Source organism: Phyllostomus hastatus, unplaced genomic scaffold (assembly GCF_019186645.2).
Source record: "Phyllostomus hastatus isolate PE091 unplaced genomic scaffold, TTU_PhHast_1.1 phas_scaffold_182, whole genome shotgun sequence".
Lineage (NCBI taxonomy): Eukaryota > Metazoa > Chordata > Mammalia > Chiroptera > Phyllostomidae > Phyllostomus > Phyllostomus hastatus.
In genome coordinates, this window is record NW_025334013.1 from 6,685,462 (window position 1) to 6,713,063 (window position 27,602).

General features: G+C 60.1%; 4 protein-coding genes across 12 annotated transcripts; 3 read left to right on the top strand and 1 right to left on the bottom strand.

The window, feature by feature from the left end:
- The first annotated feature begins 283 nt into the window (after positions 1-283).
- LOC123831671 (F-box only protein 6-like) lies at positions 284-2,305 on the top strand. The gene is made up of 4 exons (XM_045858756.1): positions 284-405; positions 876-971; positions 1,866-2,001; positions 2,123-2,305. The coding sequence occupies exons 1-4, from the start codon at positions 284-286 to the stop codon at positions 2,303-2,305; spliced, it is 537 nt and encodes a 178-aa protein (XP_045714712.1).
- LOC123831742 (F-box only protein 6-like) lies at positions 1,870-21,677 on the top strand. Of its 7 annotated transcripts, none has more exons than XM_045858906.1 (13): positions 8,116-8,122; positions 10,388-10,707; positions 12,646-12,772; positions 13,242-13,337; positions 14,230-14,365; positions 14,487-14,665; positions 15,328-15,393; positions 16,601-16,920; positions 18,736-18,862; positions 19,332-19,427; positions 20,315-20,450; positions 20,572-20,750; positions 21,426-21,677. In XM_045858906.1, the coding sequence occupies exons 2-13, from the start codon at positions 10,413-10,415 to the stop codon at positions 21,493-21,495; spliced, it is 1,827 nt and encodes a 608-aa protein (XP_045714862.1). In that variant the 5' UTR covers positions 8,116-8,122; positions 10,388-10,412; the 3' UTR covers positions 21,496-21,677. The 7 variants fall into 7 exon arrangements, with proteins under 7 accessions (XP_045714865.1, XP_045714867.1, XP_045714862.1 ...); XM_045858907.1 differs by lacking the exon at positions 8,116-8,122 and adding an exon at positions 10,111-10,133 and having other exon boundaries at positions 21,086-21,677; XM_045858905.1 differs by lacking the exon at positions 8,116-8,122 and adding an exon at positions 10,111-10,133.
- LOC123831748 (F-box only protein 44-like) lies at positions 4,034-6,548 on the top strand. Its single transcript, XM_045858920.1, has 4 exons — positions 4,034-4,075; positions 4,226-4,321; positions 4,438-4,573; positions 5,462-6,548. The coding sequence occupies exons 2-4, from the start codon at positions 4,284-4,286 to the stop codon at positions 5,552-5,554; spliced, it is 267 nt and encodes an 88-aa protein (XP_045714876.1). The 5' UTR covers positions 4,034-4,075; positions 4,226-4,283; the 3' UTR covers positions 5,555-6,548.
- On the bottom strand, positions 21,090-26,376 carry MAD2L2 (mitotic arrest deficient 2 like 2). 3 transcript variants are annotated; one of them, XM_045858919.1, is made up of 9 exons: positions 26,140-26,376; positions 25,312-25,363; positions 25,104-25,222; positions 24,012-24,083; positions 23,498-23,598; positions 22,627-22,721; positions 22,262-22,335; positions 21,679-21,771; positions 21,090-21,433 (listed from the first exon to the last, which is right to left on the bottom strand). In XM_045858919.1, the coding sequence occupies exons 2-9, from the start codon at positions 25,349-25,351 to the stop codon at positions 21,392-21,394; spliced, it is 636 nt and encodes a 211-aa protein (XP_045714875.1). In that variant the 5' UTR covers positions 25,352-25,363; positions 26,140-26,376; the 3' UTR covers positions 21,090-21,391. The 3 variants fall into 3 exon arrangements, with proteins under 3 accessions (XP_045714875.1, XP_045714873.1, XP_045714874.1); XM_045858917.1 differs by lacking the exon at positions 26,140-26,376 and adding an exon at positions 25,775-25,911; XM_045858918.1 differs by lacking the exon at positions 26,140-26,376 and adding an exon at positions 25,473-25,701.
- Between the last annotated feature and the right edge of the window lie 1,226 nt (positions 26,377-27,602).

Sequence of the window (27,602 nt, forward strand, 5' to 3'; positions counted from 1 at the left end):
TGACGTCTTGCCCCAGCCTCACGTGAGGAGTCCAGCTAGTCAAGGACACAGCAGGGGGGGCGGGTCCCAGATCAGAAGCGGTTCCCTGGGGACAGGTGGGAATGGGCTGGAGGAGCTGAGCTTTGTAGGGGTGTTCCCAGGTGCAGGTGGGGCCCAGCTTGGGATCTGAGAGTGTGAGCAGGCCCTGCCTTTCAGCGCCCGCTTCCCCCTCCCTCCCAGGACCACATGGGGAGGGCCAGGCTGCGCGTTTTCGTTTACCCAGCTCCTGTCTCTAGCAGAGGGTATGGCAGCCTGGCATATCGACGACAATGGGGGCAATAAGTGGAAGGTGGAGAGCTTACCTGTAGCCCGTGGGACAGACTTCCCGAGCCCCCAAGTCAGGAACTACTTCGTCACATCCTACCGGTAACACACACTGCCCCGCGCAGGCTGGGTTGTGGGCAGGAGGGTCAGGACACCTTTTGCCAAACCCCAGGCCAACCTCCTCAGGGGCTCCGTGCGGCTGGCAGCCAACTGCCTCCTGGGGCAGAGTCAGCTCTGACTGGGGGTGGACACCAACATCAGGAGTCCGGGAGCCCGTGGGCCAATTAGGCTGTCAGGGTGTCTACAGGCTGTCCCTAACCTGGGAGGGTGGGTTCCCTGGGGCCCCGGGAGACTGGGCCTAGGGACTGGGATCAGATGCCCCCCAGGCTCAAAGGGGTCAGCCTCCCGGCATGTGTCTTACGGGTCTACACCGAGCTAGGAGCCAGAGTCAGCACCAGCCAGCAGCTGCCCTGCAGCAGTCAGGGGACACTGCTGGGTCCCCTGAGGCACCTCCCGGGTCCGGGCCACGCAGAGCACACCTGGGAGTGCAAGCCTCTCCTCCTGCTCCCTAGCCTCTGCCGCAAGTCCCAGGTGGTGAACCTCAAAGCCGAGGGCTACTGGGAGGAGCTGATGGACGAGTACCGGCCTGACATTGTGGTGACAGACTGGTGAGTGCAGCGGGGGCCCCGAGTTCTGCATCCTCCACTGGTCCTGAGGACGCCCGGGGGAGTGCCTGTTCTGTGCCCGGTAGTGTCCTGCGGCAGGGGCCGCCCCAAGCCAGGCCACCCCCTCCCCATCGCCAGACCCGGCACTTGCTCATCCCGTAGCACCTTCTCGCCTCTCCACCACCCTGTTCGCAGTGAACACCGACCCCACTTTACAGATGGGGAGACTGAGGCCCACAGATGGCGTGTCACGAACAGGCACTGCAGCAACAGACAGCCAAGCTCCAGCCTCCCTGCACCTCACGGTGCTCACGTGCCTTGTCTGCCTCCCTCGCCCTGGCCCCCGTGCAGCCCACGCCTCTCACGTGCCTCCTCTGGACACAGCTGTGCCGGGCTCTGACTTGGCCCAGGGCAGAAGCAGGACCCCCGTCCCAGGCAGGGCCAGGCCTCTGAGGGCGGAGGGCAGGGATGGACGGGCGGACAGAGCTGCGGGGGGTCGGGCGGGAACAGCGGGGCTGAGTGGAGGGCGAGCTCTGTGTCAGCCCCGACTGCCCAGGCCACCGCTCCCTCAACCGCCCGTGGAGGCCACAGCCCGGCCCCCGGCAGCCTGCAGGTGACACCGCTCCCACTGCCTGGGCCGTCATCTCTGTGCTCTGCCTTTTAAGGCGAACTCATCTCTGAAATCCCCTAAAGGGTCGTCCTTTGCTCAGACACAGAATCTGAGGCCCAGCCCAAGCAGACTGCTTCCCGGGGTCCAGGGAGTGCGGAGGGTGGGCCTCGTGGGCCGCACAGGAAATGAACCTCAAGAGCTCCAATGTGCAGGCCTGCTGCCGGCCCCCCACGGGGCCACCCTTTGTCTGGGGTGCACAGTCCTTTGCACCCCCCACCCTCGCCTAGGTTTGCCGCCAGAGCAGACTGCGGCTGCACCTACAGCATCCGAGTGCAGCTGCTCTCGGCCGACTACATCGTCTTGGCCTCCTTCGAGCCCCCACCCGTGACCATCCCTCAGTGGAACGATGCCACGTGGACAGAGGTGAGGCTTCCACGGCTCGCCTGCCACCCACTTCTGCCAGGGCCTGCACCGCCCCCGGCGCTGCCACCTGGAGCTCCTGCCCTCCCCATCCTGGTGGTCACTTCCTCTGCCCTCCCTTCAGGTCACCCACACTTTCTCGGACTACCCCCGGGGTGTCCGCCACATCCTCTTCCAGCACGGGGGCAAAGACACCCAGTTCTGGGCAGGCGGGTACGGGCCGCGTGTCACCAACAGCAGCATCGTCATCAGCCCCAAGGTCACCAGGAACCCGGCGCCCTCCACGGGCCCGCACAGGCCCAGTTAGGGGCGGAAGGACATGTGGACCTGCCCCCCACCCCCCGCCCCATTGGACAGGCCCTCCTGGCAGTCAGTCATCTGACAGCTGCTTGTCCGGCCTCTATCCCTGCCAGCCCAGGGACCTCCTGCCACAGTCCTAACCTTGGGCAACCCCACCAGATTGTCCTTTCTGTTTTCTTTTTTTTTAAAGATTTTTTATTTATTTATTTTTAGAGAGGGAAGGGAGAGAGGTAGAGAAACATCAATGTCCGGTTGCTGAGGGTTATAGCCTGCAACCGAGGAACGTACCCTGGCTGGGAATCGAACCTGCGACACTTTGGGTCCCAGCCCGAGCCCAATCCACTGAGCTACGCCAGCCAGGGCAATTTGTCCTAACTTTCTGTTACAATTTACTGTTGAATGTAGCTCTGCTGTTTTTTCATAATAAAGGTTTTTAGTAAAACCAGCTTGGCTTGGGTGTAGGAGTGGGGGAGTTGGGGTCCCTGGCACTTTGACTTGGAAGTGGCCCTTGCCCCAGGGCCACTTGCACGCTGTCGGGACACCTGCTAACTTTTACTAAGCACTTACTAAGCGCTAGGCACTTTCAGTGGTTTAACTCCTTTAATCCTCTCACAATAACCCTAAAAGGCAGGTACTGGTAGCATACCCATTTTTCCGATGCGCACACTGAGGCCAAGAGGGGCATTTCTTATTTCACCCTTAAGACTACTTCCCCGGTGACCTTTCCTAGGAGAGGGAGTGTTGGCCTTTTAGGGCTAACTATGTTCCAGGCACGAGACCAGGAAGTCAGCCTCCAGGGCCAGGCCTACTAGACCGCCCCAGAGGCCAAAGGGGGCTTCCCTTATGGAAGAAGGACAGAGCCAGTCTTCTCTCCAGCACCTCCCAACAACAGATTAAGCAAGACCTCTGCAGCCATCCAGAGCTCCCTTGTTCCCTCGGTGTGGTGAACTCGTGGGCTGCACGCCTGCACGGGTGGGGGAGAGGGGGCGGAACCTTGTTCTCAGTTACGCGGCCAAATCCTGGAGCAACAGGACGGTAAAACAACTCCAGGCTCTCCAGCGCTGTCGGAGGCCCGCCTCACTGGACGCCCCAACAGCCTTGTTCTCGCCCAGCAGCGGGCGCACTATGTAGTCTGTGAGCCAAATCAGGTCCAGAAGCTAAGAATAGTTTTTACAGTTTTGAAGGGTTAAAAAAAAAAGCATACTATGTGATAGAGACAGTGCCTGCAAACCCTAAAATATTTTGGCCTTTTACAGAAAGTTTGCCAGTTCCTATTCTTGACCCCAGTTTCTAGAAGACAAAACCAAGGCTCAGAGGGGGAAAGCAACTTGCCTAGGGTCACACAGCCCAGATTGGGCAGGGGCGGGACTAGACCCAGATCTGGCCGGCGTCAGAGCGTTCTGCGTCACAGAAGGGGCTGCTGCTTGCTCATCACCCCGTGTCTCAGGCTTCCAGTGCAAATCACCTGCCGTGCGCGGTGCCTGACACACAGGAAGTTCCTCGTTCGAGGCAGGCGATGCTGACCTGCAGAGTTCCACGGCCGGGACACAGGGCTGGAGGGCACCTGCTGAGGTGCAGGGAGAAGGGGCCCCTGGGAGACGGCGACCACGGAGGGGCGTCCCCTTGATGTGCACGGTGCTTTCCTGCCAGAGGGATTTGAGTTCTGGAGCCTGGACGTGAATGGAGGCGATGAGTGGAAGGTGGAAGATCTCTTCGGAGACCAGGGGTAGGAATTCCCCAATGACCAGGGCAAGAAATACTTCGTGACTTCTTATTAGTAAGATCCAAGGTCAGGGGGCCTTGGGGTGGCGGGGGGAAGCCCAAGTCACTTAACCCTGGGGTCTCTCCTGCTCTGGGCCGGCAGTCCTAGCCTCCCAGTGCCTTAGTGGAGAACCTCAGCTCCCCCCACCCTCCGCCCGCCCCCCAGCACCTGCCTCAAGTCCCAGGTGGTGGACCTCAAGGCCGAAGGGTATTGGGAGGAGCTGATGGACACCACACGGCCGGACATCAAGGTCAAGGACTGGTGAGTGCCCGGAGCGAGGGTTTGAGGGGGGGGCCCCTGCCACTCAGGCGCCCCCACCCCCCACCCTGCCCCCCCCCCATCTCCAAGGCCCTTATGGGCCTTCCCTCTGCCTGCAGGTTCGCAGCAAGGCCGGACTGCGGGTCCAAGTACCAGCTGTGCGTTCAGCTCCTGTCGTCAGCGCACGCGCCTCTGGGCACCTTCCAGCCAGACCCAGCGATGATCCAGCAGAAGAGCGACGCCAAGTGGAGGGAGGTATGTGGGCCGGGAAGCGGGCAAGGGCACACCGCTCAAGGCTGAGACTACAGCCAGACAGGTCTGGGTTCAAATCCCAGCTCTGCTGCTTCTCACCCGGGCTTCGGCCGCTCTGAGCTCTGAAAGACGTCAGCGAGGTGATGCCGGTGAAGCCACACTCAAAAGGCTACGATTAATGACTAATGTCGACTGTTGCTGCTGTCTCGATGCTGGCAGGTGACAGCAAGTGGTCAGCCAACATTTTCTTAAAGGGCTAGATGGAAACACTTCAGCCTTTGCAGGCCGTGCTGTCCCTGTTACGATTGTTCGACTCTTCGACTCCGCAGTTGCGTTGTGAGACGCAGCTCGGCGAGTGGACACGTCTGTGTTCCGATCAAATTTGCAAAAGTGGGTGAGGGGCCAACTCCGGATCTGGACCAGTGGCGTCCAGGAAACTTTCTGCGGTGATAGCAATGATCTGTCTGCGCTCTCCAGTGTGGTAGCCAATAGCCTCTTGATAAGAGCCAGTTCCCAGTGTGACTGAGGAACTGAATGTTTAAGTTCCCCTAATGCTAACTGATTTTAACCTAAATAGCTGCATGTGCCCAGCGATGATGGAACTGGGCATCCTTTGAAGGCTTGCGAAATCGCCTTCATCATTCTGTGCTGCACTCGGACCCTCCAGGACTGTACCCCGTTTTACAGATGAGGAAACTGAGGCGTAGAAGGGGGAGGTGGTCTGCCCAGCATCTCAGAGTTAGAGCTGGGACTCAGTTCCTCTGACCGCTGGACCAGCACTAAGATAGCAGACCCCTCCTGGCCCCCCTGCCCCCCCGCCCCTCAGGCAGTGCTACCCTCAGGGTCAGCTCCCCTGACCTCACTCTCCTCCCTCCACCTGCCCCCTCCCAGGTCTCCCACACCTTCTCCAACTACCCGCCCGGCGTCTGCTACATCTGGTTTCAGCACGGGGGCGTGGACACCCACTCCTGGGCCGGCTGGTAAGGCCCGAGGGTCACCAACAGCAGCATCACCATCGGGCCCCCCGCTGCCCTGATGTCTCCGAGCCCCCATCCACAGAACGCTGACTGGTAAACTGTTGTCAGAGAAAGGCGGGGCTTGGGGAAGGGAGGTGGGCCAGGCTCCCCCGGAGCTCCTAGTTCAGCCTCGCTCCCCCCCGCCCCCCGCCTCTTTGTGGAGCCCCTCCATTCGTGCGCCTTCACGTGCCATGGACAGCCAGCTCTCCATCCCAGGGCTCGACCTGAACAATGAGGCCTTTAAGAGAGGGGCCCCTGAGGTTAGGGAGGTACAGGGTGTTCCCCAGGGCCCTCCCCCAGACCCTCTGAGGGTGGGTCTCCAAGTTCAGATGGCAGGCAGCCTAGATGTGGGTTTTTCTACCTTCCCCTCCTGGGCCTTTCTCCGTGTGTCTTTTGGGGCCCCTCGAAGCAGGGGCAGAGTAAAGGGCATCTGGCAAGCCTGTGGCTGCCCCGGATCGTGCAGATGCTGGCAGGTGACTGTGGAGCTCGGACAGGCCTGAGAGGGGAAGGAGGGCCCTGCTATTGCCAAGCTCTCGCTCTGCCCACCGGCTCTGAGTGGTGGCTGAGGCCCAGGGGCTCGTGCCTGGTCTGAGGCGGGCAGGCCCAGGGAGGGGTGGAGCCCACATCATGTCTGGGCTGTCCTCACCATCGGTGACGCCCCAGAAGCCAGATGGGGTGGGGCTCTCCAGAAAACCTCCAGAATCCCGTGCGTGGTAACGCAGGGCAGGTGGGTGCAGGATTGGGCTGTGATTCTGAGAGCTAGGACGTGTGGGCATAGGATGAGTGGGGTGGGGGTTTTCCAGGACCACCCGTCCACCTGCATGCCTGGACCAGGCCCCCACCCCTCCCTGGGAACTGCCACTCACAGGGCCTCCCCGCCCTGCCCTGTGCCTCTCCCTCCTGCTGGAAGGACACCAGCGCTCTGATCCCACCCCTGCCGCATGCAGCCAAATAAAAGGCCATCCCAGCCCAACTTGTGCCGTGTGGTTTCTGGGGGGTAAAGGGCCAACTTCATGGGAGGCCCCAGACCTGGCAGGGGGGCAGCACGCGTGACCTCTGTCCAAGGAACAGAGAGGGGCAGGCCTTTCGGGAGTCGCGCCATGGAGAATCGGGGTCACGGGACAGGCCCCTCGATGAGCGGCAAACACCTGGCCCCAGTCGCCATCAGCCTCGCTCGCTTCCGCCCTGGCCTGGCAGCGCCGCCTGGCGGCAAGCGCTGCAGGTGCAGTGTGTAGATATCTCCCGGCAGCCCTTGCGTGCCCCTCGTGCTGGGGCAACAGGGGCATCCCAGCCCTGCTGGGTGTAAGGTGTTTCACCTACTCTTCCCAAAGCTTTAATGACGTGAGGTGAAGCCAAGGCACTTAGAACGGTTCTCCGTGGGTGCTCAGTCAGTACTGTTAAACTGAATTATCTCACTCAACAAGGAGCTGGATGAGGGCCTCAGCCGGGGCAGGGGCCACCACTCAACAGCTGTGTGCAAGTGAGCAGAGGACGCCCTTCCTTGGAGGAGACACAGCCCTAACGAGGAGTGAATGGGATCTGGCCAGGCACCTTGGTGCCGCTCACAGCCTGCACAACCCTTTGTGGTTCCCTGCGGGACCAGGTGCTTGATAATTATTTGTAGCATGAAGGAACAGTGAATTTTTTAATAACATTTTTAAAAAAGATTTTATTTGCCCTGGCTGGCGTAGCTCAGTGGATTGAGTGCGGCTGGGAATCAGGCATCGCAGGTTCAGTTCCCGGTCGGGGCACGTGCCTGGGTTGCAGGCCATGGCCCCCAGCAACCGCACATTGATGTTTCTCTCTCCCCCTTCCCTCTCTAAAAATAAATACATTTTAAAAATTATTTATTTATTTTTAGAGAGGGAGGGGAAGGAGAAAGAGAGAGAGCCACTAATTTTTATAGCATTTTTTTTTATTTTAATTGCTGTTCATGGATCAGTGGATTTAATCCAGACAAGCACACAGAGAGATTTTTACCTTTGAGTAAATGGAGGCCTGCCTGTGGTCAAGCCCTAGGGAAGGTAGGAGACAGGCTAAGCCCGGGTGCCCCCGGGAGCACCCACTGATCCCAGTCAGTCGCCCTCGCCCCACCTCCGTTCCCTATCTCGGAAGCGGATTAAGAGGTCTGAGGGGGAGCTGGTGCAGGGGTCGGGTATTTAGGGGCTTGGTTAGGACAAGCCTCGGTTTCGCCGGGAGCCGGAGTAAGCAAAGGGAAAAATATAGAGTCCCGCCACCGCTGAGCCGCCCACCGCCTGGGGGGAAAAGCTGATGTTGCCAGGGAAGCGAGGACCTCGGGTGCCGCGAGGCAGCCCCAGACCCGTTTTCCCAGAGCCTCAGCCCCGCGCCGCCCACGTCTCGGCCCGCAGGCCGCCGGGTGCTGCCGCGCGTGCGTCCTGCGAGGCGGGGCGCCCGCCCTCTCCGAAACGGAGGACACGCCCTCCGGGCCTGCCGCTACTTGCGCAGCTCTCCGCCGGGCCAGCACCCGGGCCGGGGGCGGCGGGGGCGGCGGGGGCGGAGGGGGCGGCGGCGAGGGGTGAGTGTCCCGCGCCGGGAACGGGGTAGACCCAGGGCATTACCCGCGGACGCTGTGTCAGGAGGGCCCGAGAGGGCCTCCCGGGACCACGGGGTGGGGTTCCGGCGGGGCGCGGGGCTGGGGCTGGTCTCTCGGGTCTGGGCGCGCGCTGCGCGGAATCCCGTGTCGCCCAGTCCTGACTCCGACTCCGTCCTGGCCTGCGGGCCGCCCCAAAACACGCCAAGCCTCTGGACCCACACCTCGCGGGCAAGACCCCCGCCGGCGGCTGACTCGGGACCGGCCCGCACTCCTTCGCCCGCGGGGCTTGGAACCAGCGCCTGCCGGTTCCGGGACTCTGCTTCTGCTTTCGAGAGCGCTTTGAGTTGTTGGGAGGGTCCAGGGCGACCCTGACTGTGCGCGACTCCGGGCGTGCCTGTGGGAAGCTTAGTAAGTGCGAGGTGGCTTCTTCAGGCTGGCGTGGATGTCCTAGGGTGGGCTCCCGTTCCTTGGCCCACCACCACCGCGCCGTCAGACTTCCCGCAGGACACAAGGCCCACGAAGGACAGAAACTAAGGGTAGGGGGAGTGATAACAGGCGACCAGGGCCAAAGACGGGGCTTCGGATGCCAAAGTGAGGAGTTGCGGGTACCGAACTCAGAGCCCAGAGACTTTTGCTTAGCCAGGGGTGTCCGACCTGCGGCCCCCGGCCGCATGCGGTCCAGGATGACTGGGAATTTGCACCACAAAATTGTAAATTTACTTAAAACATTTTTTTTGCACATCAGGTTTCCTTAGTGTTTGTGTATTTAATGTGTGGCCCAAGACAACTCTTCTTCTTCCAGCGTGGCCCAGAGATGCCAAGGTTGGACACCCTTGCGGGGTGTCTCGGTCCTGGACAGTGCTTTTAGAAGTGGACCACATTTAAAAACTCACAGGTTTCATGATTAGGAAATGTTCACAGTTCCTCCTGAAAAATTAGATCTGGCCACGTGAGTGTTTAATCGTCACAGTATTTTGCATAGCGATTGTACAGTGATTTACTTATATTTGTTTTTCTCTGCCGTGCTAAAACGCTGTCCGCTGGGCAGGAGCCAGAGTGTGTGTGCCCACCCCCCTTCTGCTCTGCCCCTGCAAAGAGGAGCATAGAGAAGATGGCGACCTGCGTCTGTGTCCCAGTCTTTATGGGACACGAGCAGCCTTCCCCGTGCTTCTCACTGTGGGGGCAGGAAGTTCCCTCCCCACCCTGTCCACCTGGTGGACCTACTAGGACAGCTGCCTTACCAGGCCCCCCAGAGTCAACACCCTTGTGCATTTCAGATGTGGGGGCAGGGAAGCCTTCCTGGAAATGGGGGGCGGGGGGGTGGCGCGGGGGGGGCGACTGTACGACTGCGAATTTCGGTTTGGTTTCGGTTTTGCTTTTACTTCTGGCCAGTGGTGGAAGTGAAGAAAATGTTCTGCCAAATGCTTTTCTTAGCTGTTCCCGTCCCTCTGAGGCTAGGACACTTATCACCTCCTTGTGACAGCCTCACAAGTGAGTCACTGCAGGCCAGGCTTCGAACCCGGGCAGCCTCGCTCACGGACCCAGAAGTGCTTTTCGGTTTCTGGGCCTTTCACAGGGGCTCTGGCCTGACTACCACCCTGGGGGCAAGGGGCGTGCTCTTGGGGGTGCTCATCACACCTGGCCTCCGGGCCGAAGCACGCACTTTCTTCCTCAGTGCTAGCAGCCTCGACGCTTAGTCAGGTGTGACACGGTAATCGAGGTTTGAGAACAGTGAGTTCACAACGCTAAAACACCAGCACAAACCCTTACCGAGCTCCCAGACGGCAGTGTGGCATTGGCAAACTCTTACTGTGCACCAACTTAAAATTAAGCAATTATTTCTTGTAATGGGGGGGAAAGGCCTCTTAAAAAATTAGTCCGGCTCTGGCCAGGTATCTCAGTTGGTTAGTGCCACCCAGTTACAGCAAGGTTGCAGGTTCCATCCCCCACCCCGGGTCAGGGCACATGCAGGAAGCAACCAATGAATGCATTGGTAAGTAGAACAGGAAATCGGTGTTTCTCTGCTTTTCTCTCCCCACCCCCGTCAAACCCATTTTAAAAACTTAGTCTGTAGTTTGAAGGTCTCCTGTGAACTGGAAGGCTGCTCAAGCACTTTGGTCTTAACCTCCCGCTTCACAACAGAAGCAGGATCAGGGGTCCCTGTCTGGGACCCTGGCGATCTAAGGCTGCCACCTCCCTGGCCTGCACTCTGACCAATGTCACGCTCCCCTCCCCTCCCCCACACAGGCCCCTGGTGTGCAGACTTCCACCCATGTGCACACCTCGCCGCACCCACGCCATGGCCCTGCTCAGCATCAACAAGCTGCTGCCGATGCCGATCCTGCTGGAGGTGTTCACGCACGTGCCCGCCCGACAGCTGGTGCTGCGCTGCCGACCCGTCTGCAGCCTCTGGCGCGACCTCATCGACACGGTGACCCTCTGGAAACTCAAGAGCCTGCGTGACGGCTTCATCACCAAGGACTGGGACGAGCCGGTGGCAGACTGGAAGAGCTTCTATTTTTTGAGCATCCTCCGCAGGAACCTCCTGCGCAACCCATGTGGTGAAGGTGGGCTGCTCCTTGTCAGAACCTCAGGACCCTTGCACTTCCTATGCCCACACTACCCAGAGTGTCCACTCAGAACCTAGCACCCACCATGCTCCCTCGGTCCCTCTTCCATCTTGAGGCCTCAGTTCGGGGACCTGGCCTGGCCCATCTGAAAGCAGTGTTCCCTACCTCTGTCCTTCCACCTCGATCCAGTTCCTTTTTAGACCTGTTCATACCCTAGAAGTACCTTTTCAGCTCTTTCTTTCTCACAAACTTCCTGCTTGCCTCTGTACATCCAGCGTCCACAGCACCTTCACACGGCAGGTGCTCGAGAGGATGAACCAACCGCAGGTCCACCCTCCCCCTTCGCTCAGTCCGAGCTGCCTGAGGTCCGTGGGGGCTGCTTCTGTGCCAGGCACTGTCCTGAGCTCCTCCAAAGTGTGACTGCCTCCCTTATCCCGATTATGTGGATGACGAAAAGGAGGCTTTTGAGAGGTGGCTGCCGTCACAAGATTTGAGGTCCCTGTTTATCTTGTGCTCGCTAGGGTTTTTCCCCTTCATGCAGCCACCTGCTACGTACCAGGCACCTTGCCCCTTGTGGGGGCTACAACAACAACTGACTAAGAGGCACTGTGTGTGTACTTGGAATCCCTCTCACCTGGGTCCCAGGGGCTGCCCATTAAGGCAGGCCGGCTGCAGGGTGCAGGTGGGAACATTAGGCCCAGATCAGGACGGGTGTCTGACTGGGAGACCCAGAAACGCCCAGCTGCTGAAGGCCCTTGGGCCCCTCAGCACCCCCATAGCCAGTGGCCCCACACTCAGAGCTCCCCGCCCCCCGCCCCTGGTCCCGCTCAAGCTGCCCAGCCAGGCCACCAGCTCAGCTCACACAGCTCGGTGCAGCCCAGCTCCTGGCCGCCTGTGCTGCCCGTCTGCCTCTGCCCTGCACAGTCCCTAGGCCCCTGGGTGGTGGGTGTGGAGCGGGCCCCTATAGAGGAAGGAAGGGAGGGGTCTGGGAAAGCGCCCCTGGTGCTGGTTCTGGAGAGCCTTGGGGAGAACCCGCTGTTCCTTGTTGTGTGAAGGGCTTCTCAGCTCAGTCTGAAGAGGGAGACTGGAACCTGCTACCCGAGCTGGTGGGAACCCTTCTGCAAATGGGGGGCCACTGCACCCCACCCACCCAGAGGAGTCCTGTTCTCCCAGCTGTTACCCCTCCCACCCGGGCAGAGGTTTCCTGGGACCCACCCACAAACCTGTAAACGGTCGTAACGCCCCTCAGGTCCTGGTGACGTGGTTAGGACACTGGGGACAATGTCAGTTGTCCCATTGGGACACACTCACATGAGCCACTAGGAACGGAAGTAGCACCCTGGCTGGTGGGACTCAGTGGACTGAGTGTCCACCTGCAAACCGGAAGTTCCCCTGTTTGATCCCCTGTCGGGACACATGCCTGGGTTGCAGGCCACGTCTCCAAGTTGGTGGGCATGTCAGAGGCAACCGATCCAAGTTTCTCCTGCACATCAGTGTTTCTCTCCCTCTCTTCCCCCCCCCCAAAATCAGTAAAATCTTTAATTTAAAAAGATCATCAATATTAAAAAATATCGAAGGTGTCATCCTAATGTAATGTTCTGAGAACCGAAACCTGGGTGTTTCCAGGAGATCCTCAGCAGCATGGAAAGGAGAAAAGGTGACGTTTTGCCCCAGCCTCACGTGAGGAGTCCAGCTAGTCAAGGACACAGCAGGGGGGGCGGGTCCCAGATCAGAAGTGGTTCCCTGGGGACAGGTGGGAATGGGCTGCAGGAGCTGAGCTTTGTAGGGGTGTTCCCAGGTGCAGGGGGGCCCAGCTTGGGATCTGAGAGTGTGAGCAGGCCCTGCCTTTCAGCGCCCCCTTCCCCCTCCCTCCCAAGACCACATGGGGAGGGCCAGGCTGCGCATTTTAGTTTACCCAGCTCCTGTCTCTTGCAGAGGGTATGGCAGCCTGGCATGTCGACGCCAATGGGGGCGACGAGTGGAACGTGGAGAGCTTGCCTGGAGCCTGTGGCACAGACTTCCCCAGCCCCCAAGTCAGGAACTACTTCGTCACATCCTACCGGTAAGACACATTGCCCCGAGCAGGCTGGGTTGTGGGCAGGAGGGTCAGGACACCTTTTGCCAAACCCCAGGACAACCTCCTCAGGGGCTCCGTGCGGCTGGCAGCCAACATCCTCCTGGGGCAGAGTCAGCTCTGACTGGGGGTGGACACCCAATGAGGAGGCCGGGAGCCCGTGGGCCAGTTAGGCTGTCAGGGTGTCTACAGGCTGTCCCTAACCTGGGAGTGTGGATTCCCTGGGGCCCCGGCAGACTGGGCCTAGGGACTGGGATCAGATGCCCCCCAGGCTCAAAGGGGTCAGACTCCCGGCATGTGTCTTACGGGTCTACACCGAGCTAGGAGCCAGAGTCAGCACCAGCCAGCAGCTGCCCTGCAGCAGTCAGGGGACACTGCTGGGTCCCCTGAGGCACCTCCCGGGTCCGGGCCATGCAGAGCGCACCTGGGAGTGCAAGCCTCTTCTCCTACTCCCTAGCCTCTGCCGTAAGTCCCAGGTGGTGAACCTCAAAGCCAAGGGCTACTGGGAGGAGCTGATGGACGAGGTCAGGCCTGACATTGTGGTGACGGACTGGTGAGTGTGGCTGGGGCCCTGAGTTCTGCATTCTCCGCTCGTCCTGAGGACGCCGCAGGGAATGCCTGTTCTATGCTCGGTAGTGTCCTGCGGCAGGGGCCGCCCCCAGCCAGGCCACCCCCTCCCCATTGCCAGAGCCGGCACTTGCTCATCCCGTAGCACCTTCTCGCCTCCCCACCACCCTGTTCGCAGTGGACACCGACCCCACTTTACAGATGGGCAGACTGAGGCCCACAGATGAGGTGTCACGAACAGGCACTGCAGCAACAGACAGCCAAGCTCCAGCCTCCCTGCACCTCACGGTGCTCACGTGCCTTGTCTGCGTCCCCGCCCTGGCCCCCGTGCAGCCCACGCCTCTCACGTTCCTCCTCTGGACACAGCTGTGCCAGGCTCTGACTTGGCCCATGGCAGAAGCAGGACCCCCGTCCCAGGCAGGGCCAGCCCTCTGAGGGCGGAGGGCAGGGATGGTCGGGGGGGGGACAGAGCTGCGGGGGGTCGGGCGGGAACAGCGGGGCTGAGTGGAGATCAAATTCTGTGTCAGCCCCGACACCCCGGCCACCGCTGCCTCAACCCCCCCGAGGAGGCCACAGCCCCGCCCCCGGCAGCCTGCAGGTGACACCGCTCCCACTGCCTGGGCCGTCATCTCTGTGCTCTGCCTTTTAAGGCGAACTCATCACTGAAATCCCCAAAAGGGTCGCCCTTTGCTCAGACACAGAAACTGAGGCCTAGCCCAAGCAGACTGCTTCCCGGGGTCCAGGGAGTGCGGAGGGAGGGCCTCATGGGCTGCACAGGAAATGAACCTCAAGAGCTCCAATGTGCAGGCCTGCTGCCGGCCCCCCACGGGGCCACCCTTTGTCTGGGGTGCACAGTCCTGAGCCCAGCCCTCGCCTAGGTTCGCTGCCAGAGCAGACTGCGGCTGCACCTACAGCATCTGCGTGCAGCTGCTCTCGGCCGACAACATCGCCTTGGCCTCCTTCGAGCCCCCACCCGTGACCATCCCTCAGTGGAACGATGCCACGTGGACAGAGGTGAGGCCTCCACGGCTCGCCTGCCACCCACTTCTGCCAGGGCCTGCACCGCCCCCGGCGCTGCCACCTGGAGCTCCTGCCCTCCCCATCCTGGTGGTCACTTCCTCTGCCCTCCCTCCAGGTCACCCACACCTTCTCGGACTACCCCCGGGGCGTCCGCCACATCCTCTTCCAGCACGGGGGCAAAGACACCCAGTCCTGGGCAGGCTGGTACGGGCCGCGTGTCACCAACAGCAGCATCGTCATCAGCCCCAAGGTCACCAGGAACCCAGCGCCCTCCATGGGCCTGCAAGGGCCCAGGTAGGGGTGGAGGACATGCAGACCCCCCCACCCCCTGCCCCATTCTACAGGCCCTCCTGGCAGTCTGTCATCTGACAGCTGCTTATCCGGCCTCTGTGCCTGCCAGCCCAGGGACCTCCTGCCACAGTCCTAACCTTGGGCAACCCCACCAGATCGTCCTAACTTTCTGTTACAACTTACTGTTGAATGTACCTCTGCCGTTTCTTCATAATTGTTTTTAGTAAAACCAGCCTGGGCTGGGTGTACGATTGGGGGCTGGGGGGTTGGGATCCCTGGCACTTTGACAGAGAAGGGGCCCTTGCCCTGGTGAACTTGGCTGCATCTGTCCCTCCCGCTGCAGGTGCTAAGAGCCCAAGTTGGCCCTTGGGGCCCTTTATTCAAACAACTCACAGCACAGTGTTTGAGACAGTGTTGGCCGAGGCATGCAGTTCCCACAGCCTTCCTGCCCTTCTGGGGAAGTTCCTCCATGCAGACAGCCAGCCCGAGCTGGACGGCGAGCCATCCATACACAGAGGCAATAAGAGCACTTGGAATCAGGGGCGCCCTGCAGCGCTGCCCGAGGCTGAGGGTCCCCAAAGTCTGACAGCTGTGGCATCTGCCGGGGACGGGCGGGGGATCAGACACACCCTCAGCTGCTTTTATGGGCTTGTTCTTCCTTGTAGAGCTGCATCTGGTGGACAGGAACAAACGACCTCATCGGGGGACGGCCCCGTCGGAGCACCTGAGTGGTGAGCCCACAAGCCCCTGGCAGGTGGCCCTGTGCCAGGGTCGGGGTGCACGGCCACAGCCAGAAGTGAAGGGAGGGGGGCGTGGGAGGAGCCTTACACCAGCACTCCCTGGAAGTGCCCCCCAGCCTTGCCCACAAGGCCTCAGCACACCCTAAAGAACCTTCCCTGTGCTTCTGTGTGGGGGCAGGAAGTTCCCTCCCCACCCCGCCACTTGGGGGACCCCCTAGGACAGCTGCCTTACCAGGCCCCCCAGAGTCAACACCCTTGTGCAGTTCAGATGTGGGGGGAGGGAAGCCTTCCTGGAAACTGGGGGGCTCTACAACTGCGCACTTCCATTTGCTTTTGGTTTTGGCCCAGTGGTGGAAGTGAACAACTGTTCTGCCAAATGCTTTTCTTAGTTTTTCCCGTCCCTCTGAGGTGGGACACTTGTCACCTCCTTGTCACAGCTTCAAAGTGAGTCACTGCAGGCCAGGCTTCAAACCCGGGCAGCCTCGCTCACGGCCCCAGAAGTGCTTTTCGGGTTCTGGGCCTTTCACAGGGGCTCTGGCCTGACCACCACCCAGGAGGGAAGGGGCGCGCTCACGGGGGTGCTTATCACACCTGGCCTCCGAGCCGAAGCACGCACTTCATTCCTCGGTGCTAGCAGCCTCGGCGCTTAGTCAGGTGTGACACGGTAATCAAGATTTGAGAACAGTGAGTTCACAACGCTAAAACACCAGCACAAACCCTTACCGAGCTCCCAGACGGCACTGTGGCATTGGCAAACTCTTACTGTGCACCAACTTAAAATTAAGCAATTATTTCTTGTAATGGGGGGAAGGCCTCATAAAAAATTAGTCCGGCTCTGGCCAGGTATCTCAGTTGGTTACTGCCACCCAGTTACAGCAAGGTTGCGGGTTCGATCCCCCATCCCGGGTCAGGGCACATGCAAGAAGCAACCAATGAATGCATTCGTAAGTAGAACAGGAAATCGATGTTTCTCTCCTTTTCTCTCCCCACCCCCGTGAAACCCATTTTAAAAACTTAGTCTGTAGTTTGAGGGTCTCCTGTGAACTGGAAGGCTGCTCAAGCACTTTGGTCTTAACCTCCCGCTTCACAACAGAAGCAGGATCAGGGGTCCCTGTCTGGGACGCTGGCGATCTGAGGCGGCCACCTCCCTGGTCTGCACTCTGACCATTGTCACGCTCCCCCCCTTGCCCCCACACAGTCCCCTGGTGTGCAGACTTCCACCCATGCGCCCACCTCGCCGCACCCGCGCCAGGGCCCTGCTCAGCATCAACGAGCTGCTGCCAGAGACCGTCCTGCTGGAGGTGCTCACGCACGTGCCCGCCCGGCAGCTGGTGCTGCGCTGCCGACCCGTCTGCAGCCTCTGGCGCGACCTCATCGACACGGTGACCCTGTGGAAACTCAAGAGCCTGCGTGACGGCTTCTTCACCGAGGACTGGGACCAGCCGGTGGCAGACTGGAAGAGCTTCTATTTTTTGTGCATCTTCCGCAGGAACCTCCTGCGCAACCCGTGTGCAGAAGGTGGGCTAACCTCAGGACCTTTGCACTTGCTATGCCCACACTACCCAGAGTGTCCACTCAGAACCTAGCACCCACCGTGCTCCCTCGGTTCCTCTTCGTTCTTGAGGCCTCAGTTCGGGGACCTGGCCTGGCCCATCTGAAAGCAGTGTTCCCTACCTCTGTCCTTCCACCTCCATCCAGTTCCTTCTTAGACCTGTTCATACCCTAGAAGTACCTTTTCAGCTCTTTTCTTTCTCACAAACTTCCTGCTTGTCTCTGTACATCCAGCGTCCACAGCACCTTCACACGGCAGGTGCTCGAGAGGATGAACCAACCGCAGGTCCACCCTCCCCCTTCGCTCAGTCCGAGCTGCCTGAGGTCCGTGGGGGCTGCTTCTGTGTCAGGCACTGTCCTGAGCTCTTCCCAAGAGTGACTGCCTGCCTTATCGCCATTTTGTGGATGACGAAAAGGAGGCTTTTGAGAGGTGGCTGCCGTCACAAGATTTGAGGTCCCTGTTTATCCTGTGCTCGCTAGGGTTTTTCCCCTACATGCAGCCACCTACTACGTACCAGGCACCGTGCCCCTTGTAGGGGCTACAGCAACAACTGACTAAGAGGCACTGTGTGTGTACTTGGAGTCCCTCTCACCCTGGTCCCAGGGGCTGCCCATTAAGGCAGGCCGGCTGCAGGGTGCAGGTGGGAACATTAGGCCCGGTCAGGATGGGTGTCTGACCGGGAGACCCAGAAACACGCAGCTGCTGAAGGCCCTCGGGCCCCTCAGCACCCCCATAGCCAGTGGCCCCACACTCAGAGCTCCCCGTCCACCTCCCAGGGTCCCCTCAAGCTGTCCAGCCAGGCCACCAGATTGGCTCACGCAGCTCGGTGCAGCCCAGCTCCTGGCCGCCTGTGCTGCCCGTCTGCCTCTGCCCTGTACAGGCCCTAGGCCCCTGGGTGGTGGGTGTGGATTGGGACCCTGTAGAGGAAGCAAGGGAGGGGTCTGGGAAAGCTCCCCTGGTGCTAGTTCTGGAGGGCCTTGGTGAGAACGCTTTGTTCCTTGTTGTGTGAAGGGCTTCTCAGCTCAGTCTGAAGAGGGAGACTAGAACCTGCTGGCCGACAATGGTCCTCACGTCCCTTAGGTCCGGGTGACATGGGTAGGACACTAGGGGCAATATCAGTTGTCCCATTGGGATACACTCACATGATCTACTGGGAACGGAAGTAGCACCCTGGCCGGTGGGACTCAGTGGACTGAGTGTCCACCTGCAAACCGGAAGTTCCCCTGTTCGATTCCCTGTCGGGGCACATGCCTGGGTTGCAGGCCACGTCCCCAAGTTGGAGGGCATTTCAGAGGCAACCGATCCATGTTTCTCTTGCACATCAGTGTTTCTCTCCCTCTCTTTCCCCCTCCCTCCTCCTCTCTCTAAAATAAGTAAAATCTTTAATTAAAAAGATCATCATCAATATTAAAAAGAATGAAGGTGTCATCCTAATGTATAGTTCTGAGAACTGAAACCTGGGTGTTTCCAGGAGATCCTCAGCCGCATGGAAGGGAGAAAAGGTGACGTTTTGCCCCAGCCTCACGTGAGGAGTCCAGCTAGTCAAGGACACAGCAGGGGGGGCGGGTCCCAGATCAGAAGCGGTTCCCTGGGGACAGGTGGGAATGGGCTGGAGGAGCTGAGCTTTGTAGGGGTGTTCCCAGGTGTAGGGGGGACACAGCTTTGGATCTGAGAGTGTGAGCAGGCCCTGCCATTCAGCGCCCCCTTCCCCCTCCCTCCCAGGACCACATGGGGAGGGCCAGGCTGCGCGGTTTCGTTTACACAGCTCCTGTCTCTTGCAGAGGGTATGGCAGCCTGGCATATCGACGCCAATGGGGGCGACGAGTGGAACGTGGAGAGCTTGCCTGGAGCCTGTGGCACAGACTTCCCCAGCCCCCAAGTCAGGAACTACTTCGTCACATCCTACCGGTAAGACACATTGTCCCGAGCAGGCTGGGTTGTGGGCAGGAGGGTCAGGACACCTTTTGCCAAACCCCAGGCCAACCTCCTCAGGGGCTCTGTGCGGCTGGCAGCCAACAGCCTCCTGGGGCAGAGTCAGCTCTGACTGGGGGTGGACACCCAATGAGGAGGCCGGGAGCCCGTGGGCCAGTTAGGCTGTCAGGGTGTCTACAGGCTGTCCCTAACCTGGGAGGGTGGGTTCCCTGGGGCCCCGGGAGACTGGGCCTAGGGACTGGGATCAGATGCCCCCCAGGCTCAAAGGGGTCAGACTCCCTGCATGTGTCTTACGGGTCTACACCGAGCTAGGAGCCAGAGTCAGCACCAGCCAGCAGCTGCCCTGCAGTGGTCAGGAGATACTGCTGGGTCCCCTGAGGCATCTCCCCGGTCCGGGCCATGCAGAGCGCATCTGGGAGTACAAGCCTCTCCTCCTGCTCCCTAGCCTCTGCCGCAAGTCCCAGGTGGTGAACCTCAAAGCCGAGGGCTACTGGGAGGGGCTGATGGATGAGTACCGGCCTGACATTGTGGTGACAGACTGGTGAGTGCAGCGGGGGCCCCGAGTTCTGCATCCTCCACTAGTCCTGAGGAAGCCTGGGGGAGTGCCTGTTCTGTGCCCCGTAGCGTCCTGCGGCAGGGGCCGCCCCAAGCCAGGCCACCCCCTCCCCATTGCCAGACCCGGCACTTGCTCATCACGTAGCACCTTCCCGCCTCCCCACCACCCTATTCGCAGTGGACACCGACCCCACTTTACAGATGGGCAGACTGAGGCCCACAGATGAGGTGTCACGAACAGGCACTGCAGCAACAGACAGCCAAGCTCCAGCCTCCCTGGACCGCACGGTGCTCACGTGCCTTGTCTGCCTCCCCGCCCTGGCCCCCGTGCAGCCCACGCCTCTCACGTTCCTCCTCTGGACACAGCTGTGCCAGGCTCTGACTTGGCCCATGGCAGAAGCAGGACCCCGTCATAGGCGGGGCCAGCCCTCTGAGGGCGGAGGGCAGGGAAGGACGGGCGGACAGAGCTGCGGGGGGTCGGGCGGGAACAGCGGGGCTGAGTGGAGGGCGAGCTCTGTGTCAGCCCCGACTGCCCAGGCCACCGCTCCCTCAACCCCCCACGGAGGCCACAGCCCGGCCCCCGGCAGCCTGCAGGTGACACCGCTCCCACTGCCTGGGCCGTCATCTCTGTGCTCTGCCTTTTAAGGCGAACTCATCTCTGAAATCCCAAAAGGGTCGCCCTTTGCTCAGACACAGAAACTGAGGCCCAGCCCAAGCAGACTGCTTCCTGGGGTCCAGGGAGTGCGGAGGGTGGGCCTCGTGGGCTGCACAGGAAATGGACCTCAAGAGCTCCAATGTGCAGTCCTGCTGCCGGTCCCCCACGAGGCCACCCTTTGTCTGGGGTGCACAGTCCTGAGCCCCGCCCTCGCCTAGGTTCGCTGCCAGAGCAGACTGCGGCTGCACCTACAGCATCCGAGTGCAGCTGCTCTCGGCCGACTACATCGTCTTGGCCTCCTTCGAGCCCCCACCCGTGACCATCCCTCAGTGGAACGATGCCACGTGGACAGAGGTGAGGCCTCCACGGCTCGCCTGCCACCCACTTCTGCCAGGGCCTGCACCTCCCCCGGCGCTGCCACCTGGAGCTCCTGCCCTCCCCATCCTGGTCGTCACTTCCTCTGCCCTCCCTTCAGGTCACCCACACCTTCTCGGACTACCCCCGGGGCGTCCGCCACATCCTCTTCCAGCACGGGGGCAAAGACACCCAGTTCTGGGCAGGCTGGTACGGGCCGCGCGTCACCAACAGCAGCATCGTCATCAGCCCCAAGGTCACCAGGAACCCGGCGTCCTCCACGGGCCCGCCCAGGCCCAGGTAGCGGCGGGAGGACATGCGGACCTACCCTCCCCTGCCCCATTCTACAAGACCTCCTGGCAGTCTGTCATCTGACAGCTGCTTATCCTTCCTCTGTTCCTGCCAGCCCAGGGACCTCCTGCCACAGTCCTAACCTTGGGCAACCCCACCAGATTTTCCTAACTTTCTGTTACAACTTACTGTTCAATATAGCGCTGAGTTTTTTTTAAGAAATGTTTTCAGTAAAACCAGCCTGGGTTGGGTGTAGGAGTGGGGGGTTGGGGTCCCTGGCACTTTGACAGGGAAGTGGCCCTTGCCCCAGGTGAACTTGGCTGCATCTGTCCCTCCTGCTGCAGGTGGTAAGAGCCCAGGTCGGCCCTTGGGGCCCTTTATTCAAACAACTCACAGCACAGTGTTTGAGGCAGCGTTGGCCGGAGAAACCCCGGGGGCCGAGGCATGCAGGTCCCACAGCCTTCCTGCCCTTCTGGGGAAGTTCCTCCGTGCAGACAGCCAGCCCGAGCTGGAGGGCGAGCCATCCATACACAGAGGCAATAAGAGCACTTGGAATCAGGGGCGCCCTGCGGCGCTGCCTGAGGCTGAGGGCCCCCAAAGTCCGACAGCTGTGGCATCTGCGGGGGACGGGCGGGGGGGCAGACACACCCTCAGCTGCTTTTATGGGCTCGTTCTTCCACGTAGAGCTGCATCTGATGGACAGGAACAAATGACCACGTCGGGGGACGGCCCCGTCGGGGCACCTGAGTGGTGAGCCCACAAGCCCCTGGCAGGCGGCCCTGTGCCAAGGGTCGGGGTGCACGGCCACAGCCAGAATTGAAGGGAGAGGGGCGTGGGAGGAGCCTTACACCAGCACTCCCTGCAAGTGCCCCCCAGCCTTGCGCACAAGGCCTTAGCACACCCCAAATAAAGCGTACCCAGTGGCCACACAGCTCACCTTCAGGATGTCCGACGTCATGGTCTTTAGGGGTATCAGCCGGGGGTCATGCATGTGGACGTCCTGCTCATCTGCTAGGATCCAGGGGAAGTCCTGGGGAAGGAATCGAGGGGAGGAGGGAAGGGGGGTTGGACCCTGGACTGCCCTCCCTTGGCTCTCTGCCCCCAGCGCTGGGGTCCTCAGACTTTGGGGAGCCTCAGAATCGCCAGGGCAGGGCAGATTCCCAGGCTCCTCCACAGGACAGGGTGGGTCTGTAGGTCAGACCTGGGCCGGGAACCCAAGTAACTTAATAAGCCCTAAGCACCAACTCTGAAACTGGTGAGCAAGGAACCCCCGCCCTGGAGAACCCCCACCAAAATCACCAGCATTCGGCCCCACCCCTCCCTCGGGGCTGACAATGGCAGGCCTGTGGCCACACAGTTAACACCCAGAGGGAGCCGCCCGGGTGCCAAGCCCTGTCACACGCCATGTGATCAGTGTGGTGGCCACGGGCAGCACCCCGCCCACTTGGAAGTGTGGCATCTGCTCATCAGAGCCTCCCAGCTGTCCCCCTGCCCGCCAGCCCAGACCAGCGTCATCTCACCTTGATGACCTGGATCTTCTCCATGTTGCGAGTGGCGGCCTCCCTCGTGTGCACCAGGACTGTGAAAGTACAGCCTGAAGAGAGGAGCGTTTGGTCACGCCCGGGCCACACCACGCCTGCCACTCGGCTCGGTCTCTTCCCACCTCCCCGGCTAGCTCAGCAGCCCCACAGGTCGGAGTGGAAACCAAACGTTAAGACACGGTCAGCAGGCAGACCGAAGCCAGGGTGGCGTCAGCCAGGGAAGCCTCCTGGAGGAAGTGGACTTTCAAAGGGGTTCTGAATGGCAGGAGGGGACTCGAGAACACAGACCAACCCAAGGCAGCCACGGGAAGACCCAGGGAGAAGGCCGCAGGCGGGGGGCACACCTGGGGGGTTGTGGTCCAGGACAGCGTCGCACACGCTGATCTTCAGGATGAAGGCTCGGAGCAGCTGCTCCACGTGCGACAGCAGGGAGTCTGAGCTGGAGGGGAGGGGAGGGCCTCCGGTCGCACAGGTGCCCCCTCCCCCCCCCGCGCCCGCAAGCAGGCAGCCCGGGAAGCAAACCAGGGGCTCCAGGGACCCTCTAGTCCTTCTGAGAGTTTTGGCTTCTAAGAGCCTGGCTACCTATCCTCTGGGAAGTTTAAAACCAACGCAGAGCCCCACCCCAGACTGATTAAAAGTCAGGATGGGGGAAAGGAGGGAAGGGATTCCCTACAGGTGGCTCCTATATGCTGACATCCCCCCACCGCACCCCTCAGGCTGGGAACCAGGGCCCCAAGCCTGAGGGGGAAGGGCTTGCCCAAGGCCGGACTAGGACAGGGACGGATTTTATTGTCCTGATCTCACCACAGGAAGCCAGCAGCCGACCCGCCAGCATTCCTGCCCAAGGTCAACTTCTAGTTGACCGCGGACTATATACCACTTGACTGGGAAGTTAAGACACTGGGTCTTGGCCTGGCTCTGCCACCATGTGGGAGACCCTGGATAGTTCATGTTACTCCTCTGGACCTCAGTTCCTCCAGCTCTGTAAGATGAGGCTGGGATTAGCCGTCCGCCAGCGCCATGGTTTTCCAGGCACAACAGAGGAGAACCTCTGTGTAACCTGTGTGACGTCCCAGGACCACTTGGCGGCCTGCCTGTTAGGCTGGCACACCCTGCATTTTTCCAAGGTACTAGGAGCTGCCTTAAAGGGGCGATGCAAGGGCATTCCTAGGGACCTCACACCATCAGCAGGGGGACGGCGGGGCGGCCGCTCACCTGATGGACAGCAGTGGAGGCTGGGTGATTTCAAAGACGAACTTCTCTACTGGACGGTGCTCTTTGTCCAAAATCACCACCACCACTTTCTCCACATCGTTCTGCAAGGACAGGAACCCCCTACTCCAGAAGTGGGCCCCACCCACCACCGCCCCCGCCCAAGGAAGGAATGGGAAGGGCACACTCACAGCCCCTAGGCCGAGGGTCCCCAAGAGCCCAGAGAAGTCTGAGGAGTTCAAGTAGGTACTCCCAGACAGGAGTGGTACAGGCTGAGGGGAGAGACCACTGGGTCCCTTAGGGGGTCCTAGGACATCTCAGAGAGCAGGACGAGACAGGAGGAGGAAACCCCAAGGGGCGGAGCCCCGGCAGAACTCGGCGGTGGGAGTGAGAAACAGGCGTGAGAACCCAGAACCCTCCCAGGGAGGCCCCGCTCACAGAACCATCCACCAGCCAGAGCTCCTGGGCCCAGCATGACGCCACCCCACAGCGGGGATGAGGGGGGCCGGGGGCTCACCTTCTCCAGAAGCGGCTTCACACAGTGCAGCGTGTCCTGGATGTACTGGTTCAGCTCCGGGTGGCAGGACATCTGCACACGATGCCGTGACGGCCGGTGAGGCCCGCGGCACCAGCGGGGGACGCCCACCATCCCCGCCAGGAGCCCAGGCCCTGTCTGTCTGCCTTTGGAGAGAGGCCCGGCAGTTCCCTGGAGCCTCCCACCAAGGATACTGACTTCCCATCATGGGGTGAAGAAAGAACTGAGTTATCCACAGGAGGGGATGAGTTAGAGGATAAGAATTTCATCTCAACATCAGCACTTAGCATTCGAGTTTCCTAACGTAGGGTCCTTTGGCTCCTCCAGAGTCTGAAGAAAGCCCTAAATGGTATGTATTTGGGCATGTGGGCATTATTCCAGAGAAGGGATCCAGAAATGTAATCAGTTTTCCAAAGTGAAGAATCTGGAGCTAAGGAGCTGTGTGGCCTCAGGCGAATTACTTCTCTGAGCTTTAATAAACTTTATCCGTGAAGATCTCAAAGAAAAACTGAGAATTAAATATGAGATGTATCTCAGGGGTACTCAGTAAGTGCTGTTCGCTTTTCCTTTCCCTGTACGCCCTTGAAGCTTCCACCGCCTTCCAGGATCCAGTCATTGATTCCAATGTTTACTGCGTGCCTTCCAAGGGGCAGGCACTGCTAGAGACTGGGAGTTGAGTAGTGTATGGCTTTGTCTCCTTTTTAACCTGCAATTAGGGTAAGTGAGGGCAGGAAGAAGGTGCCTGAGGTTTACAGGAATCCCCAAACCAACCACTGACCAGCTGTTTCAGGAACTCTTCCAGTATAATCATGCCCCAAGGCAACTCTAATCCGAAGGCCTGGTCCCTAACGTCTGGAGGGGAACTCCCAGTTCCGAGGGGATGGAAGTAGCTGAACTACTGCAAGGAGGGGTGGGAGTGGCTACCAGCAGCTGCAAGGACCTGGGAGGCAAGACCCCCTCCGCTGCAGAAAGGAGGCTGGGCCTGACGGTGGGAAAGAATTTTAAAATCCACTCTCCACCTACTCTGTAATTAGGGTGTGACCCAGTGGCTCCCAGCCGGCTGTGGGAACTCACCTGGACAGGCACGTTGTACTTCTTTCGCTTCTGGAAAATGCCCACCGGGTAGACCTCGCGCACGTAGAGGATCAGGTGCACGGCCACCTCCAGGAACTCACAGAGCACATCGGCCACCACTGCGAGGGGACAGAACCCAGTGTGCTCTGGAAAGCCCGCCGGCCCAGGCCCTCCCTCGCCCCTAAGTAGGCAGGCCCAGCATCCCTACCTTGGCCAAAGTTGAGATCCTGTCGTGTGAGTGTAGTCATCCTTCCCGCCTCCTAGGGGTGGGACAGGAGAGGGGGTTGTTCCAAATGTCCAGTCAGCCACAGGACCCGCCCGCCTCAACGCCCCCTCCCCTCCTCCTAAGGGAACTAGGGCAGGACTCCCCAGAACACAGAAGCAGGGCGGCCGCGAAAGACCCCCAACACTGGCGTCACAGCTCGGGGCATCAGCTGCCCCTCGATCAGCCAGCTTTCACTGGCACTTCACCAAACGTCTCGTGGCGGGTGGTAAGAAAGGCCAGAGCTGTGCGGGCAAAAAGGACCGCAGAGATAACCGCAGGATGCGTAGGGCGGGGAGCGGAACGCGGGACACGCGAGAGGAGAAACTCGGCTGCAATAAGGCTCCACCCTCTCCATGGCCGAACCCCTCCCCGTAGGGAATCCCGCCCCTCTCCCCTCCCCTAGTACCGGCTGTGGCCTCGGTGGCCAGCTCGAGGCCCAGCCCCCGCGCGGGGAACCACGGACCCAGCCACTCGCACACCCAGCTCGATCTGCGCGGTCGGTGCGCCGCTACGTGACGTCCGTGGCGCCGCGGCGGGTCCTGGAGCGCGCTTCGAGCCACGCCTACTCCCCCCCGCCCCCCCCCGCGGCCGAGGCGGGGGCGGGGGCGGAAGAGGCGGGGCCAGCCTCGGGGCCGGAGAGCCCCGGCGGCCGGAATGGGACGGCACTGCGCTAACCCGCCTGGTTTCAATTTTGAGTGGGCGCGATAGAAGACAACTTCGGCCTCCACGCCAGACCGCTACGAATCTTCTTCTCCAGGACATTTCACTCACTTTAGGAGGCGCGGTAAGGAGGTGGGTACGTGCTGCTGGTGCGAACCAGATGGAGGTCACAGCTGGGAACTCTGGACAGCGACATCTACTGCTAGTTCCGGAGTCACGGTTCCCGGGCTCCGCCGCCCAACCGAAAGCGAATCCGCCGGCTCCGGAGCGGGGAGAAGGGGGAGGACGAGGGTGCACCTGGGATGCCACCACCCCCACCCGGAACCTGTACAGCCTGGCTTTACCTCCCAAGAAGATAAAACCTCCCGGGCCCACGCATCAAAACAATAGCTGGCCTTCATAAAGGCTCATCCGTGTGCCAGACGCTGCACTGTGTGTACATGGATCGTATCACTAAATTCTCAAAACAATTCTACGCGAGTTACTCTCATTGTCCCCATTTTGCAAATGAGCCAACGAGATGTAGAGGTGCAGTAAAATGTCACACAGCAATTGGGGGAGGGGCGCGCAGAGCCGCGTTCTGCCACTCAGCTCTGGGATCATCCCCTCCCCACCCCCATGGGCTCCTGAAAGGTATTCATGTTAAAATAATTACTAACATGGATTGAGCACTTATTATATGCCACGCGCTGATTTCTTTAATTCCCTCATTAACCCTAGGAGCTAAACGCCCATTATACAGCCCCACTTACAGATGGTAAAACAGGCACAGAGATGTTCTCTGTTTTGCCAAAGTCACACCGTTGGAATACAAACCCAGTTCTGACTTCTGTTCAGACTTCAGCTTATTTTCAGCCCCTTTCTTTTACAGGTGGGGAAATTACGATCAGAGAAATGGCTGTGGAGTTATGGAAAACCAAGTCGGAACCAGAAGCCCAGGGACCTTGTCTCTGACCTCTGAGAGCTTGTCAGAAGCCACACCCATCTGTGGGGGTGCAGATCTAGCCAAGAATGTGGGAGACCCTTTACCCCAGAAGCTTTCAAATCTTCATTTACACACTTCCGATGGGGTGGGGGCAAGAGGAGAGAAGGTGTAGCTTGGCCCATTAAGCCAGTAATGCAGCAGAGCGGGTCTCAAAAGGGGTCCTTGGAAATCTGCATCTGAATCCCTGGGGAGCCTATTAAATACTGGAAACCCTGACCTCCCAGACCTACCAGTTCAGCCAGAGTGCACAGCATGGTACTGGCCCTTTAATAGCTCCCCAGGGGCCCTGATGCCCAAGAAAGTATGGGAATCACCACAACTGGTTTGGGCTGTTCCCAAGGAAAAGTCTGCATTTCATAAAACTGCAGCACTTAACCCAAAGGGGTGGATGATTTATTTCAAGAGTTGATGTGCCTGGCAACACATCTGGGGCACAGCAACTCTTTTTGAGACATGGAGACTCTGGCCCCATCATGCCATGTGTGAGAGGACCACTTTCACACAGGGGCAGCCAAGCTGCTCACTGGCTGGTAGGTGTCCCCTGGCTCGAGATTTAATCATTGTGATGCTTTGGCCACTAGGGAAGTGA

What these genes read in the sequence shown, in the direction of transcription:
- LOC123831671 (XM_045858756.1), top strand. Translation starts at nt 284, where the DNA reads ATGGCAGCCTGGCATATCGACGACAATGGGGGCAATAAGTGGAAGGTG. An exon ending in TACTTCGTCACATCCTACCG is followed by an intron (nt 406 to 875) that starts GTAACACACACT and finishes CCTGCTCCCTAG; the next exon opens with CCTCTGCCGCAAGTCCCAGG. An exon ending in ACGATGCCACGTGGACAGAG is followed by an intron (nt 2,002 to 2,122) that starts GTGAGGCTTCCA and finishes CCCTCCCTTCAG; the next exon opens with GTCACCCACACTTTCTCGGA.
- LOC123831748 (XM_045858920.1), top strand. Translation starts at nt 4,284, where the DNA reads ATGGACACCACACGGCCGGACATCAAGGTCAAGGACTG. An exon ending in GACATCAAGGTCAAGGACTG is followed by an intron (nt 4,322 to 4,437) that starts GTGAGTGCCCGG and finishes CTCTGCCTGCAG; the next exon opens with GTTCGCAGCAAGGCCGGACT. An exon ending in GCGACGCCAAGTGGAGGGAG is followed by an intron (nt 4,574 to 5,461) that starts GTATGTGGGCCG and finishes GCCCCCTCCCAG; the next exon opens with GTCTCCCACACCTTCTCCAA.
- LOC123831742 (XM_045858905.1), top strand. An exon ending in GACATTGTGGTGACGGACTG is followed by an intron (nt 13,338 to 14,229) that starts GTGAGTGTGGCT and finishes GCCCTCGCCTAG; the next exon opens with GTTCGCTGCCAGAGCAGACT. An exon ending in ACGATGCCACGTGGACAGAG is followed by an intron (nt 14,366 to 14,486) that starts GTGAGGCCTCCA and finishes CCCTCCCTCCAG; the next exon opens with GTCACCCACACCTTCTCGGA.
- MAD2L2 (XM_045858919.1), bottom strand. Translation starts at nt 25,351, where the DNA reads ATGACTACACTCACACGACAGGATCTCAACTTTGGCCAAG. An exon ending in TGAAGCCGCTTCTGGAGAAG is followed by an intron (nt 23,599 to 24,011) that starts GTGAGCCCCCGG and finishes CTGTCCTTGCAG; the next exon opens with AACGATGTGGAGAAAGTGGT. An exon ending in CCTGGACCACAACCCCCCAG is followed by an intron (nt 22,336 to 22,626) that starts GTGTGCCCCCCG and finishes TCCTCTCTTCAG; the next exon opens with GCTGTACTTTCACAGTCCTG.